General features: G+C 38.3%; 1 protein-coding gene across 1 annotated transcript; it reads left to right on the top strand.

The window, feature by feature from the left end:
- The first annotated feature begins 355 nt into the window (after nt 1-355).
- LOC121400380 (integumentary mucin A.1-like) lies at nt 356-11,956 on the top strand. The gene is made up of 4 exons (XM_041583293.1): nt 356-433; nt 2,268-2,402; nt 3,822-3,968; nt 11,913-11,956. Exons 1-4 carry the CDS (start codon nt 370-372, stop codon nt 11,954-11,956), a joined length of 390 nt encoding a protein of 129 aa, XP_041439227.1. The 5' UTR covers nt 356-369.
- Nucleotides 11,957-15,950: the final 3,994 nt, after the last annotated feature.

Raw genomic sequence — 15,950 nt, 5'->3', positions numbered from 1 at the left:
TACATTTATCACATGTTAAGTTCACGAGTAAACAGATCTTTTTTATTTATATGCAAATTCTACCACTGTAGTTTCCTTAGGTGAGATCTTCCTTGATGAGGGATCTCACCCAGGAAAACAGAGATTACATGCTCTTCCTTAAAATGATTCAGTGAATAATATATAAAAGTATTTATCTGAATATGTGCTGTCTGCCTTTCCAAATTAAGTATTATAATGTTTGCTTAAATGTCACTTCTTTGTTTGTGCATGATTCATTTTAAAAATGTTTGGCAACTAATGACCTTTTCCTTAAGTACACAAAGCAAGTATATATAAGATGCTGGTGTGATGTTGTCTATTGTAGGTAATTTTGGTAAGACAACTAAAATGAAGCACATAATTCTCTGTACTCATTTCTTTCTAATGGTCTTAGGTTTTGGCCAGGCCCAAGGTAAGGAGATGTCTATGAATTTACTTTTTATACAGTATTTATGTTGTGGCTTTTACCATTTGTATTTTAAAGGAAATTGCAGAACTTACACAGTTCCATCCTGGATGGAATTAATTGGGCTGCATAGTTTTGTGTCATTTGCAAACACTGATACTTACTTACAATACCATTAATCATTAATGAACAAGTTAAATAAAAGTGAACCCAAAATGTTCTGGTCTATAAATACCAGGCATGAGATCTTAATCCCTTTTAAAGAGGACTTGTCACCCTAGGAAATAATTCCAAATTATTTTCTATCATGTTAGTAGAGAAAAATAAAATATATTTATAATACAAATATTATTTACATTTTGTTTTCTTTGGCCTAGGAAATACGCAATCACAGCACGCAGGCAGTAGCCATTTTGTGGACACTCTTGTGTAGCACAAGTTGTGTGGCACCCCAAAATTTTGTTTATGCACCAGAATGGGGGACCGAATGCCCATATACAGTGACCTACACAATTATAGAGTGTTAGGAGGGAGGGGGAATGTGGGGAGTGCAGTAACATAGGAATTGCTGAATCGAAAGTGAAACTAATTGACTGCCCCACCTCTCTGCCTCAAGCATAGAGGTTGGGCAGTCAGTTACTTTGACTTTTCGATTCAGCAGGCATAGAGGTGGGACAAGCAATTTATGATTGACAGCTCAGACATTTACACACCTTTATTACGGGGAAGGATGTTTTAATGAAAAATTTGGGCTCCATGTTTAATTTGTTTTATTGTACAGTTTTTTTGGTGTAGGTGACAGGTCCGCTTTAAATGTTACAGTGATGGGGATATTGCACATCCTTACATTACAACCCATCCCACTGGCAAAGAGTGACAAGCGACAACAGAAAAAGTGACAAACAGAAAAATTCTCAAAATGTTTAACTATGACCAAAATTTGGTGTCAGTAGGAAGGCAAATTCAATTACAGTTTTTGCCCCTAAAAATTAAACACATGAAATTCATTGAAATAACCTTTCTGTGCAAATGTAATAGGCATAAAAGTTTGATTATCCTAACTGGCAAATTAATGCCATAAAGCAGTGATGTGTATGGGATATTAGAATGGAAGATACAAGGTAGGTAATCAGATGTAAAAATGACTGTGGTTATATATTTTGGCAAAGAAACACATTAAAGGAGAAGGAAAGGCTTTGTGCACTTGGGGGTGCCAAATGTTAGGCACCCCCAAGTGATTGTATTGACTTACCTGAAACCCCAGGCTGGTGCTCCTTTAAGCACAACCCTGGGTTATACCAGTGAGCACCACAGAGCGATCCTCTTCCTTCTTTCTCTTTCCTTCACGCTGCTGCACATGCACAGTTGAACGAAAAGCCAAACTTTAACTAAAAAGTCGGCTATTTCATTCAACTGCGCATGTGTTTGCCCCGGGAAATTTGAAAAAAGAAGAAGCCGGTGCAGTTTTCTGCTGATAGGAGCACCGGCCCTGGGTTTCAGGTAAGTCAATACAATCACTTGGGGGTGCCTAACATTTGGCACCCCAAGTGCACAAAGCCTTACCTTCTCCTTTAAAAATAAATGAAGTGGTGACGAGTTGCAATTACACATGCTGAAAGGGCACAAATTTCCAACAATGCAAAGTTAATAGAACAAAACTTGATGTCCTTTTTTTGCAAATTGTCCATGTTTTGGCAAATTTGAAATTATAGGGGAAATAATAAAGAATATACAAATATAAGGATTATCAAATGACTACATTGTAGCAAATGCAGATGTGACATTAAAGTACATTTTTCCAGTATGACATATTAAAATATTTTGTTTTTATGGAACGAAGACTGTGCGGTGACTCCAGCTGAAAGAGTTGACTGCGGGTATCCATCGATTACTGAGGCTGACTGTAAAGCAAAGAGTTGCTGCTTTGATTCCAGTATCATTAATGTTAAATGGTGCTTCTACAAAGCCTCAGAAGGTATTTGCCTTTATTTAAGCAGAAGATATTATACTGTGTTTTAGGAACAAAAATGTCTTCAAGTAGTGTAAGAAATATATTTTACCTAAAGTAAGCCCTTTATATCAGCATAGCTTAGAAGGAAGGGATTGATAGGATAGGATAATGCACTAGTACATTGGATTGCTCTCAAATGGATTGTGTTTAGCATGTTCACTGAGCTAGGTGTGTTGCTAGTAGACACTGTATATCTGAAGGGCAGACAGACAGAAGTCCAGGGTTGGTTCATTATGTATATAAATGTGATGTTATATGGTTGCTATGTAATGTTAAAGGGATTCTGTTATGATTTTTATGGTGTAGTTTTATTTCTAAATCACACTGTTTACACTGCAAATAATTCACCCAACCATATAAAATTTCAGTCCTGAACCAACAAGCATATTTGTTTAGTTGTAATATTGGTATGTAGGTGCATCTCAGGTCATTTTGCCTGGTCATGTGTTCTCAGAAAGAGCCAGCGCTTCACTATGGAACTGCTTTCTGACAGACTGTTGTTTCTCCTACTCAATGTAACTGAAGGTGTCTCAGTGGGACATGGATTTTTACTATTGAGTGCTGCTCTTGTATCTACCAGGGAGCTGTTATCTGATTACCTTCCCATTGTTCTGCTGATGGGCTGCTTGAAGTGGAGTGAGGGGGTGATATCGGTCCAAATTGCAGTACAGCAGTAAAGAGTGGCTGAAGTTTATTAGAGCACAAGTCACATGACTGGGGGTCCTAGAAAGCAGACAACATGTTCTTATATTTACCATGGACAGGGCTGGAACTAGGGGTAGGCAGAGTAGGCACGTGCCTAGGGCACAAAGTTGGGGGGGGGGCGCCAGGCACGTACATGCTCTGTCACCTACCCCATGTCCGGTACTCTCCCCGACTAAGTGTGGCATTTTAGCATCTACTTGTGCTACCGCGCATGCGCGTGCTCCGATTCGCGCTTCTGCTCATGTGCACATTACGATCTGCGCAAGCGTGAACATGCGCATGTGCAGAAGGTCACCAATTCACGCATGCGCTCTCTTAGCCGGCGCTGTGCCCGGGCAGGTTGCCTAAGGCGCCTGCCTGGTCTGGCCCGGCTCTGACCATGGAGCTGTTATCCGGTTACCTTTCCATTGTTCTGCTGATGGGCTGATGGGGGGGGAAAAGGATTAGCAATCTTATTTGAAGCAGATTTCTGCTTCAAGAAATACATATCTAACATGTTAAATCAAATCAAAGAAATTTGGGCAAGTCTCCTTCTTAGAGACTGTGGAAACTAACTGCAGATTGGGATACATTGAAATAACATGCTTGATGCTAGGAAGTTTACAGATAAAGAGATCAAAAGTATTTTAAATGCTATGTATCTGACCCTGCATATGTTTTTGTCCATTTCTGTTGCAGGTCCACTCAAGAAACTGGAATGCAGTGGGGATCCTTATAAGAGAAAAGACTGTGGATTTCCAGGAATAACAGAGAAGCAATGCAAGCAAAATGGATGCTGTTTTGATTCTAGTATTGTTGGAGTTAAATGGTGCTACACACGTACAGGTACTTTCCATTGTGCACATTGTAGAAACACTGAGGCTTATTTATGGCCACATGCACAGTTTCTAGGCCACAGCAAACAAGAAACGGATCCGCACACACGCTATGATCAGCAGTTGGGGGGACACCCCTCTTTATTATATCACCTCGTGATCAACGTTTCGGGGGGATAAACCTCCCTTCATGATGAAGGGAGGTTTATCCCCCCGAAACGTTGATCACGAGGTGATATAATAAAGAGGGGTGTCCCCCCAACTGCTGATCATAGCGTGTGTGCGGATCCGTTTCTTGTTTGCTGTTGCTAAGGGACCTGGCCGGGGTCAACGGAGAAACCAGCACCACCAACGCAGTGAGAGGAAAGGCGAGTGTGCGGTAGGAACATATATTACAGTTTCTAGGCCACACATTTCCCCACAGTCAGTTGTACAAATAACCTCATCCATCCACATAGTTGCACTCAGTGTCTCTTTATGAATAAATAATGTCTCTTTATGAATAAAGTACTTTTGCACCTATTTATAAAAAAAAAAAACCCTGGAGCTACTGCCACCTCAGAAACAGGCAGTAGTTTCAGGGTTGCCAAAGCAGCCTGTGCTAATCACCATGGTGCGGTTGTGTTTAAAGGTCCCATATGTCACTTGACTGCAAGTGCCAGTAATTCTGCTTAGAAAATTGTCATCACAATGGCATGTAATTTGTACTGAACTGCAAGTGTATCTGCTCAAACTTTGATGTCAGCTCCAATTGCATCAGGCACAACTCCACCTTGTGACCGCAATTACACTGGAATGAGAGTGAAAATGCATGGAAAGTGTGCTCAAAATTGCATTTGTCTCACTTCACTTGTGTTTGTACAAGTATGGGATTCATTATCTGGATACCTGTTATCCAGAAAGATCCGAATTATGGAAAGCCCATCTCCCATAGACTCCATTTTATCCAAACAATCCAAATTTTAAAAAATGATTTCCTTTTTCTCTGTAATAATAAAACAGTAGTTTGTACTTAATCCCAACTAAGATATAATTAATCCTTATTGGAAGCAAAATCAACCTATTGTGTTTATTTAAAGTTTACATGATTTTCTAGAAGACGTAAGGTATAAAGTTCCAAATTACGCAAAGAAATTACAGGTCCCGAGCATTCTGGAGAACAGGTCCCATACCTGTATATTGATCATTTATGTGTTGGGCTGGGGGCTAAAGCAACAACCAACATCACAACATTTAAACACATTGAAAATGAACTGCTGGGTGTTAAAATTTTTTACTTTAAGTAGAAGTCATTTTCTTCATACTTAATTTTTCTCACTTGCCATTTTTTAGAAGGTGTTTTGCTTTCACGCTGGCAATTACAATATATAAAGGACAAGGAAAGGATAATACACTGGTGGTGCCAATTTGTGAATAATATTAGATTAGAATGTGCTCTTCTGAAGTTAAAATACCTTTACACAATTCCACACCAAATACAATAAGGTTCACAATAAGTATCTGGAACAAATGTAACAAGAAATACAGTATATGCGGGGCCTCCGTTCCACTGACTCCGGTATTGACCAATCCCAAGTTCCCTCCGGGACTTACCCAAAGACACAAAGAAATTTGGTTATCAGCTAAAATGGGCAAACTTATTGATTTTATAGATCCCTTGACCAAAAAGCTCTACCGTTATAACAAACTGCAAAAAAAAATCAAATGGCAAGGGGACAGGTCTATGGAATACCTCCAGGTTAAGCACTTTATAACGTCCATTCTCTGTAATTCTATGAAGGTTTCTTTAACCCCATATGAAAAGTTTTTAAGATCCCCATTCCCATACAAGGGCTTGATCTCACACCAATACAAACTGATGGTAGCACTGCCTGAAGATCCTTTTCCTAAGCATAAATACATGTAATATTGGGAAGAGGCTCTGGGGGAGGAAATATCAATGACAGCATGGGCCAGAATTTGGGATAACACACGCAAAATGCTGGTATGCACTCAGCAAACAGAAAGTGCAATGTTGGAGAGGCTGCAAGGGAACAGGGTCCTTCTACCATATATTCTTGCTATGCCCACGAATAGAGTCATTCTGGAGGAATGATCTCATACAATCAGTACTGGCAACACCCTTACTTGTTAAACCGACACACTTATAATTGTGACAACCTATCCTGAAAATTAAGCACTCAGCCCAGAAATTAATTAACTATATCACGACAGCAGCAAGGCTAATACTTGTGTCTAAATGGAAATTAGAAATGATACCCACCATAACAGAGGTTATTTCTAAAGTGAATAATAACAAAAACCATGTTTATATATCTAACACAACCCAAATTGAAGAACAGACCTGGTCCCCATGTGTATCATATTTTTCTGCCATAACATAACATAAGTCCGACTGGAAATTTCCCACAGTCAGGTGAAAGCAGCCAATCTGCAATTTTGTGTAATGTGTTGAGTCTTAAGTTGTAAACACAGAAACCAAGACATACCAGGCTAAGGTATAACAATAGTAATTCCAGGTTCTTCTTACTATTACTTTCTTTGTTGATATTGTTAAGGGTCCCAAAATCTGTTCATTTTGTTGGCTATAATTGTACTTCTAAAAATTGCCAAAACAAACTGGCATGAATGAAACCCAGCATGTGAAATGTATGTAATACTTTTATGACTGCCTATATTTTGAGTGACAAAAAAAGAATGCTCTACTGTATCTAAGTCTATTGGCATCATATTTCGCTGGATATAAGAACAGCACTCAATATTAAAAACCCATGTCCCACTGTGACACCTTCAGTTACATTGAGTAGGAGAAACAATAGCCTATCAGAAAGCAGTTCCATAGTGCAGCATTGGCTCTTTCTGAAATCACGTGACCAGGCAAAATGGCCTGAGATGCACCTACACACCAATATTACAATTCCACATCACCTTCCACAGTCTCGTCTGATTCATGTCACTATTATAAGATAAGATATAATTTAATAATATGTAAATAAGAGTGTTGATATATTCACCAGGGAGCTCTGTGAACATATAAATGCTTAATAATATAAGCCAGGTGAATTTATAGTCATTGGACTCTGAGGTGACTACCAATATCCTTATGTACTAAAATTTTCTGTTGAACTTTGATTATTTCCATGAGATCTGTTGAGTTGAACAATATTGTTTATCAATTGATTTTAGTTACAACAACCATAGCAACAACAACAACAACAACAACAGCTGCAAGTAAGTATATACCTAAGGGCAGAACTACATGGCAGACTTACCTGCATTTTCGGTGGATCCGACGCTGAGCGCCAAAAGGGATGCGACGAGTTGGATGCGACAGGAACAACGTAAAGTAAGGTAAAGTGTCGGATGAGGACGCAGCTTGTAGCATTTTCATCATTTTCAACAGTCGTGTTGCATCAGATCAAAGCTACGAGACCATCCAACTTCCTATTACTTTACCTTGTTCCTTTCGCATCCGTTTTGGCGATCAGTGTCGGATCCGCCGACAACACAGGTAAGTCTGCCGTGTAGTTCTGACCTTATTCCTTTCTATTTTTTTTGGTGTTGTTTTCATTCACTTATTGCTTTTAATCAGACTGTATGAGTCTCGAGGTTTAAAATATACACGTCGGGACCTTGTTCTCTAATTGCTGGGTGAAAGTCCATTTTAACCCAGAAATTGGGCTCCACTAGTGCGCTTGTCTGACTGTCCTGCTTTAACCTACTCCGACACTATTTTAACCCTTTGCCTGCCAAGCACGTACGGCGTACGTTCTGGCAGGCAAGGGCTTTAACTGCCAAGCACATACAATGTAAGTGTTTGCAGTTATAGGCGCTGTACTCTGCATCAGCTCTGCAGAGCTTTAGCAGCATTAATAGCCGCCTGGGCAACAAGGCTGGCGGGCTGTCATGTCAGTCCTGCGACAGGGTTGTTGCAGGGCCAACTTTAAAAAGGCAGATGAATCGGATTGCACGTCTGCCTTGCTGCTCTGCTTCCTCCTTCTCTTACCTCCTGCTGATCTGCAATGCACACACTTCCTTTATTTTATACACTTACATACACTTACATACATTTATACACTCTTGCACACATATTTTAGTAAAAAATACTTTTTTTTTTGCATTTTTTATTTTACACTTATATACACTTATATGCACTTATATACACACTGTCACACAATTTTTGGAAGTTTACACACATGTATACACATTTAATTTTTTAACTTTTTTATTTTACCAATTTGTGTTTTTTTACCCCTAAAAACTGTTTATTTTGGTAGCATGACTATTGGATAATCTATTTTGGCCACGCTTTTGGATCAGCTATTTTGTTATTTCATTGATTTACACAATTTTTGTGACTTTATTGCAATTTTATCCCTGCATTATTGTTCCTTATGTAAGTTTAGTATAGTTTTGCTGTTTGGTGCTTTAGTATAGAAAGATGCATTTTATCTTGTTTGATCCATCAGAATATGTTCTTTCCAAAAATATGTGATTTTCTGGGGGACTTTTTACAGTTTGGGGGTCTTATGGCACATAACACATCGGGGGGTCTGTTTTCAGCAGCTGAGTTGGCCAGCGTGAAAATTCATATTCATTTGGGGTCTGTACATACCACATGCTTTGGTAAATCTATGCATATTAGGCATAAAACTATTCAGTAGACCTCTGAAGTCCATATTTAGGGTGATTTTTCTTTGGAACACATTGTGTGAGATAAATGCGGCAAACTGCAACATTTTTAGGAGATTTTCAGAAATGTCATAAAAACCTCTACAGTTTGGTAGTTTGGTGTAGATAGACATCTTTATCTTTGTTGGGTTCGTCAGAATGTATCCTTTCCAAAAATATATAGTTTTGGGGGGTCTTTGTGCTGTCAGGAGGGTCTTGTGGCACACAATGCGTAGTCACTGGTCTTTGTTCACAGAAGGCGAATTGTCAGCAGAGAAAATTCATATGCACCATTTTTATTTGGGCTCAGTACATGCCAACTGCTTTGGTTTATCTGTGCATATTGGCTATCTAACTGTTCCATAGACCCTTGGCCTCAATATTTAGGGTGTTTTCCAGTTGTATGTAAGAAATTGGTTGAGATAAATGAGGCCAAATACAATAATTTTTTGGGATTTTCAGAAATGTTGTAAAAACCTCTACGTTTAGAAAAGCTTTGCAGTTTGGTGTAGATAGACATCTTTATCTTTGTTGGATTTATCAGAATGTGTACTTTCCAAAAATATATACTGTAGTTTTGGGGGGGGGTCTTTGTGATGTTAGGATGGTCTTGTGGCACATAAAACTAAGTCACAGAACTTTGTTCATAGAAGGAGAATTGGCAGCCTAGAAAATTCATATGCGCTTTTTTTATTTGGGGTCTGTAAATGCCAGCTGCTTTGGTATATCTGGGCATATTGGGCATCAAACTGTTCAGTAGACACTTGGCTTCAATATTTAGGGTGTTTTACATTTGTATGTAAGAAATTGTTTGAGATAAATGAGGCCAATTGCAATAATTTTAAGTGAATTTCAGAAATGTCGTAAAAACCTCTACGTTTAGAAAAGCTTTGCAGTTTGGTGTAGAAAGACATCTTTATCTTTGTTGGATTAATCTGAATGTGTACTTTCCAAAAATATATACTGTAGATTTGGGGGGGTCTTTGTGTTGTTAGCATGGTCTTGTGGCACATAAAACGAAGTCACGGACCTTTGTTCATACAAATTGTATGTAAGAAATTGGGTGAGATAAATGTGGCCAATTGCAATATTTTAAACAATTTTCAGAGATGTAAAAACCTCTGCCTTTATCGCCACATTTAGGAAAGGTTGCAGCTTGATGCTTTGGAGTAGAAAGACGTGCATACCCAATTTGGATTTGGGGGAATGTGTACTTTCCGAAAATATATGGTTTTCTGGGGTGAACGTACTTTTTTTCTACCTTTGCCCCCCCACAAAACTATGTAAATGTGTTGATTTTGCAGTACCTGAAATGAAAGACCATATGGGGGGTCTTAATTTTAGGGCCCCTATATGCCACATGCTTAGGTAAACCTATACATATTGGACATGAAACTGTTCAGAGGACCACAGGCTTTCAAATTTGGGGTGATTTATCTTGATACCTAAAAGTATGTGTGGAAATACGATGCTGCAGGTGGAAATTTTGAGGTGATTTTTGGAAATGTCACCAAAATCGCCATATTTAGGAAAGGTTTGTGGCTTGGTGCTTTGGAGTAGAAAGACATGCATACCCAATTTGGATTTGGGGAATGTGTTTCCGAAAATATATGGTTTTCTGGGGTGAACTGCTTTTTTCTACCTCTGCCCACTCAAAAACTATGTAAATGTGTTGATTTTGCAGTATCTCAAATGACAGACCGTATGGAGGGGGGTCTTCATTCTGGGGACCCTATATGCCACGTGCTTAAGTAAACCTATACATATTGGCATAAAACTGTTCAGAGGACCCTAGGCTTTCATATATCATAATGGGGTGATTTGTTTTGACACCTAAAAGTATGTGTGGAAAAAAGATGCTGAAGGTGGACGGACATTTTGAGGTGATTTTTGGAATTTAGGAAAGGTTTGAGGTTTGGTGCTTTGGAGTAAAAAGACATACATACCCAATTTGGATTTGGGGAAATCTGTACTTTCCGAAAATATATGGTTTTCTGGGGTGGATGTACTTTTTTTCTACCTTTGTCCCCCCCCCCAAAACTATGTAAATATGTTGATTTTGCAGTATCTGGAATTACAGAACTGATAGCTCAAGTGGGTTGTCTACACTTTGGGGTCCCTATATGCCACATGCTTAGGTAAACCTATACATATTGGGTATCAAACTGCTCAGTGGACTCCTTGCAATAATATTCAGGGTGTTTTAAATTGGTGCCTAATAATTTGTGGGAAATATAATGCTGTAGATTGGAAGCTTTGAGGTAATTTTTCAAAAAATACACCAATTTCTATAAAAAATTATAATTTTAGGAAAGAATTACAACTTGGTAGTTGGTAGCATACTTTGATGTATTTAACCATTTTTGATTTGCCAGAATCTGCTCTTTCTAATAATGCATTGTTTTATAGGGTTAACCTACTGTTAGTGGAGTGTTTGCCCTTGAAATCAGAAGTATGCTGTTTTGTGGAGGGATGCTTTGGAAATTTGGTGTACTGCTTAGAGATTTTGATCGATACAAGTGAGAAATCTCCATGAAACTATATATATTTGGTGTGTTCAAGAAACATCTACCTTTCCAAATCAGCTGTTTTCTCATACATAAAATCAATAATGTTTCTGATATATGTGATTGTAATATGTGAAACATATTTTTTTTTCCATTTTATTAGACACTTAGAAGCCTATATCTTTTTACACCAAATTGTTGAGGTTGTCCTGAATAAAACAATATTTTGTTTTCCTAGGAAAACTAAAAGACACCCCCCCCCCAGAAAAGCCCTTAAAGAGAAAGACTACAAAAAAAACCCCTAAAAACTGCTTGGCAGTAGATGTTCGCATTTAGGACAAATTGGCTGGCACACATCAGTAAAGTGCTGGGCAGAGAGTAGGGCTTCCTCTTTTGCCTTCCACTTCCAAAGTGAGGCAAATACTGTAGAACCAGTGAGCAAGAGCAGCCTGTGCTCCAACTAGGAGGAATAGCAAGGAGGTAGCTCTCCCCTCATGCAACACTGGCTTGTAGTGTAGGGATCACAGACTAATAGGGATTAAGGTTTAGTGATTTCCCTGATGCCTTTAAGAGTGGCTTGGATGATTTCTTGAACAGGCAAAATATCCAAGGCTATATAGTGATCTACAGCTAGTTAGTATGTGGATGTACTTTGGTCTTTTTTCAACCCAACTTAACTTAATTATAAGGTTTAATGCCTAATTATATTTATTTTCATGAAAATGATTTATTTCAATAATACTTCATTTGTTTCAATACTTTATTCATAATTTTAGCTTCAACAACAACAACAACTACTCCAGGTAAGGGTTATGCATAATTTGTTTCTTTTAAGGGATCTATGGTGGAATCAAATTATATTTTCATTATTTATTAGTTTAAGAAGACACAACGCTTTCTATAGTTAGTTATTATTATTATTATTTTATTATTAACATGTATTTATATAGTGCCAACATATTGCATAGCACTGCAAAGTAAATGTGATTATGCAACTAAATCACATGAATTATATACATAGAACATATGGAGTTACATACATCACAATCAATACAGGTACAAAAAGGTGAGAAAGGCCCTATGCATAGGCATACACTCTAAAGGGAAGGGAGTAATACACAAGGTGTGGGAATGGGCAAGATCGAATTAAGTGGATGAGATATGTGGTACTGTATGTGGTGTTGCGTTTGGTAGTTAATAAGAGTGAAGGTAGGCTTCTTGAAAGAAGTGAGTTTTAAGAGATTTCTTGAAAGCAGAAAGGTTGGAAGAGAGTTCCAGTCCTTGCAAAGGGGGGAGGGGTGCAGTCATAACGCTTTCTATAGTTAGTTATTATTATTATTATTTTATTATTAACATGTATTTATATAGCGCCAACATATTGCATAGCACTGCAAAGTAAATGTGATTATGCAACTAAATCACATGAATTATATACATAGAACATATGGAGTTACATACATCACAATCAATACAGGTACAAAAAGGTGAGAAAGGCCCTATGCATAGGCATACACTCTAAAGGGAAGGGAGTAATACACAAGGTGTGGGAGTGGGCAAGATCGAATTAAGTGGATGAGAAATGTGGTACTGTATGTGGTGTTGCGTTTGGTAGTTAATAAGAGTGAGGGTAGGCTTCTTGAAAGAAGTGCGTTTTAAGAGATTTCTTGAAAGCAGAAAGGTTGGAAGAGAGTTCCAGTCCTTGCAAAGGGCGGAGGGGTGCAGTCCTTGCAAAGTCTTGAATACGAATTATCCAGAGATCCAGCCAACACAGGCCTCAAATACAAGTATACAACTAGGATTCATTTTTCTGCCTATCCTTGCATTTACTGCTAACGAACTTTAGTTCACCATATATTTCCCTACATTGCAACATCATTGCGGCTGACCACAGAGTTGCATCTGGCGCAATGAACAATGTTGTGTGCATGACCACTAGAGCACTTCTGACAATTAAACCGCACAATAATATAAGGGTTGGGGTTGTTTTCTCTCAGGAAAAAAGGTGCCTACAATGGGAAATAATTACAAGTACATTAGAGGATATTATAGACAGAAAGCAGGATATATACAATAAGAATGATAGGACTAAAGGCAGGCTCAAAAGTGTTTATTATCCACAGCATGGCATGTCGTGAGCCTCCAGTTTCTTTGCCAAGTGTAACCATCAACCCTACCCTTCTGGCCTCCTCCCATCGCTTTTTGATCCCAACTAAGATATAATTACTCCATATTGGTGGCAAAATGATCCTATTGTGTTTATTTCACATTTCATTATTTTTTTGTCAGACTTAAGGTATGGAGATCCAAATTATGGAAAGATCTCTTAAGTGGAAAACAATTCTGGACTCAAATACATTTTTCTCTGACAAAGCTTTTGATTTAGGTTTCCACCTCAAGGTATTCTTCAAAGATACCAGTCACCATAAAACGTGTATGCAGTGGGACATCTTCTTTCCAATAGCAAAGATCTGTACAACTTTAGACTAGAGGAACAGAACTTTCATTTGAAGCAGTATAGGTGGTTCAGTTGACATGATTTGGATCCCCATACTTTTGAGCCTGTCTTTAGCCATATCTTCTTATTACATATATAGTGCTATCTGTCTATAATGTCTTTTAATGTACTTGTAATTATTTACCTTGTAGGCATATTTTTATCCCAGAGAAAACAACCCCCACTGTTATATTATTGTGCTCTAGTGGTCATGTGCACAACATTGTGCATTGCTCAATATGCAACTCTGTGGTTAGCCACAATGATGCTGCAATGTAGGGTTGGGTGAATTTTTTCAACTTGTTTCGCCACCGAAATGAAGCCCATAGACTTGTATGGCGTTGTAAGTAAAAAAAAAAGGGCTCAAGTCAAAACATTTTTGACGCCCATAGATTTTAATGGGCCTCGGCAACATTTCAACTGCAGCAAATTTTTGGTGAAGCGAAACAGATCAAATTCACCCAAGCCTATTCATTAGCAGTAAATGCAAGGAAAGGCAAGAAAATTAATCCTAGTTGTGCACTTATTAGTCTTGTAATTGAGGCCTGTGTTGTCTCGATCTACGCATAACTTTTTTCACCACAGAAATGAAGCCCATAGACTTGTATGGCATTGTTCGTCAAAAAATAAGTTGCGCATCAAAACATTTTTTGACGCCCATAGACTTTAATGAGCCCCGGCGACATTTCACCGGTGGCAAATTTTTGGTGAAGCGAGCCGGTCAAATTCACCCACACCTATTGGGTGGATGGACTTTGGGTTTTTTTCAACCGATTTTAACAATGTATTTTTGTAACCTTAATTAAAAGGTTTAATGCCTAACTATATTTATTTTCATGAAAATTCTATTGACTTTATTGCATTTGGACAAAAAAGTTGCTGAGACAAAAAGGTTGCAACAAGGAAAACACCCATTGACTTTAATGAATTTGTAGTGAGAAAAAAAAATTGTTATTCATGAAACAATTTGACGCCTATTGACTTCAATGTGATGTGCACATTTTTCGCCATTTTGAACATTTTTTCACTGCTTCACTAATTTTACTAAAGCAAACTGGAACAGATTTGCTCATCGCTGATATTTACTAATCACCATGACATAGCGTGACCATATAAAGGAATGAGACTAAGGACTTCATAGAACTATGTGCCTTCTTGTTACCCCCAAAGTATGTAATATGAAAAAAAACTTTTATGGACGGTACTGTGTTTTTAAACTTTTTGGTGTCCAAAACGTGTCTACTGTGTGCTTTAGATGAGGCTTAACAAGGGATCTATAGCGGGATCAAATTATATTTTCTTTATTTATAAGTTTAAAAAGACACAACACTTTCTATAATTGGTTATCCAGAGATCCAGCCAACACAGGCCTGAAATACAAGTCTAATAAGTGTACAACTAGGATTCATTCTTTTGCCAGTGATGACATCATCATGCAGCGACGCTGCAGCCATGTGTTCAGCATAGGCGCCGCCATCTTGGATCTTCACTGTGACCGCCGGGAATGTAAACAGCGCCGTCGGGTACTTCTGGCAGTCCTGACACAGGGAGCTTGGCATTAGTTCTGGTTTAGGGTGCCGACCGTGACATGGGGTTGTTTTCTCTGGAAAAAAGGCGCTTGCGAGGGGACATGATTACACTTTACAAGTACATTAGAGGACATTATAGACAAATGGCAGGGGACCTTTTTACCCATAAAGTGGATCACCGTACCAGAGGCCACCCCTTTAGACTAGAAGAAAAAAACTTTCATTTGAAGCAACGTAGGGGGTTCTTCACAGTCAGGACAGTGAGGTTGTGGAATGCACTGCCGGGTGATGTTGTGATGGCTGATTCAGTTAATGCCTTTTAGAATGGCTTGGATGATTTTTTGGACAGACATAATATCAAAGGCAATTCTGATACTAAGCTCTATAGTTAGTATAGGTATGGGTATATAGAATTTAATTAAAAGTAGGGATGGGTGTATGTAGGGATGCTGGGTTTTCATTTGGAGGGGTTGAACTTGATGGACTTTGTCTTTTTTCAACCCAATTTAACTATGTAACTATGTAACTATGAAGTTAAGGGTTATGCATAATTTGTCTCTTATAAAGATCTTTTATTCCATCATAGTTATCACATTGTTCGGGGGTCCGCCTCGAGTTGTATGACTGTTCATTTGACAACAAAAATTTAGAGGATATTATTTCTTGAACTAATCGGTGCAAAAACAAAAATGAAAAGTTGACATGAGAAAAATCACCCATTCACTTTATTGCACTAGGACAAAAAGTTGCTACAAGGAAAACACCCTTTGACTTGAATGCATTTGTAGTTA

This window comes from Xenopus laevis, chromosome 2S (genome assembly GCF_017654675.1).
Source record: "Xenopus laevis strain J_2021 chromosome 2S, Xenopus_laevis_v10.1, whole genome shotgun sequence".
Lineage (NCBI taxonomy): Eukaryota > Metazoa > Chordata > Amphibia > Anura > Pipidae > Xenopus > Xenopus laevis.
Note: the sequence above shows the minus strand (reverse complement) of the source record. Positions and strands in the feature narration are given on the sequence as shown.

Coding starts and splice junctions, on each gene's coding strand:
- LOC121400380 (XM_041583293.1), top strand. CDS start 370: ATGAAGCACATAATTCTCTGTACTCATTTCTTTCTAATGGTCTTAGGT. Junction 434..2,267: donor AGGTTTTGGCCAGGCCCAAG/GTAAGGAGATGT, acceptor TATGGAACGAAG/ACTGTGCGGTGACTCCAGCT. Junction 3,969..11,912: donor ATGGTGCTACACACGTACAG/GTACTTTCCATT, acceptor TCATAATTTTAG/CTTCAACAACAACAACAACT.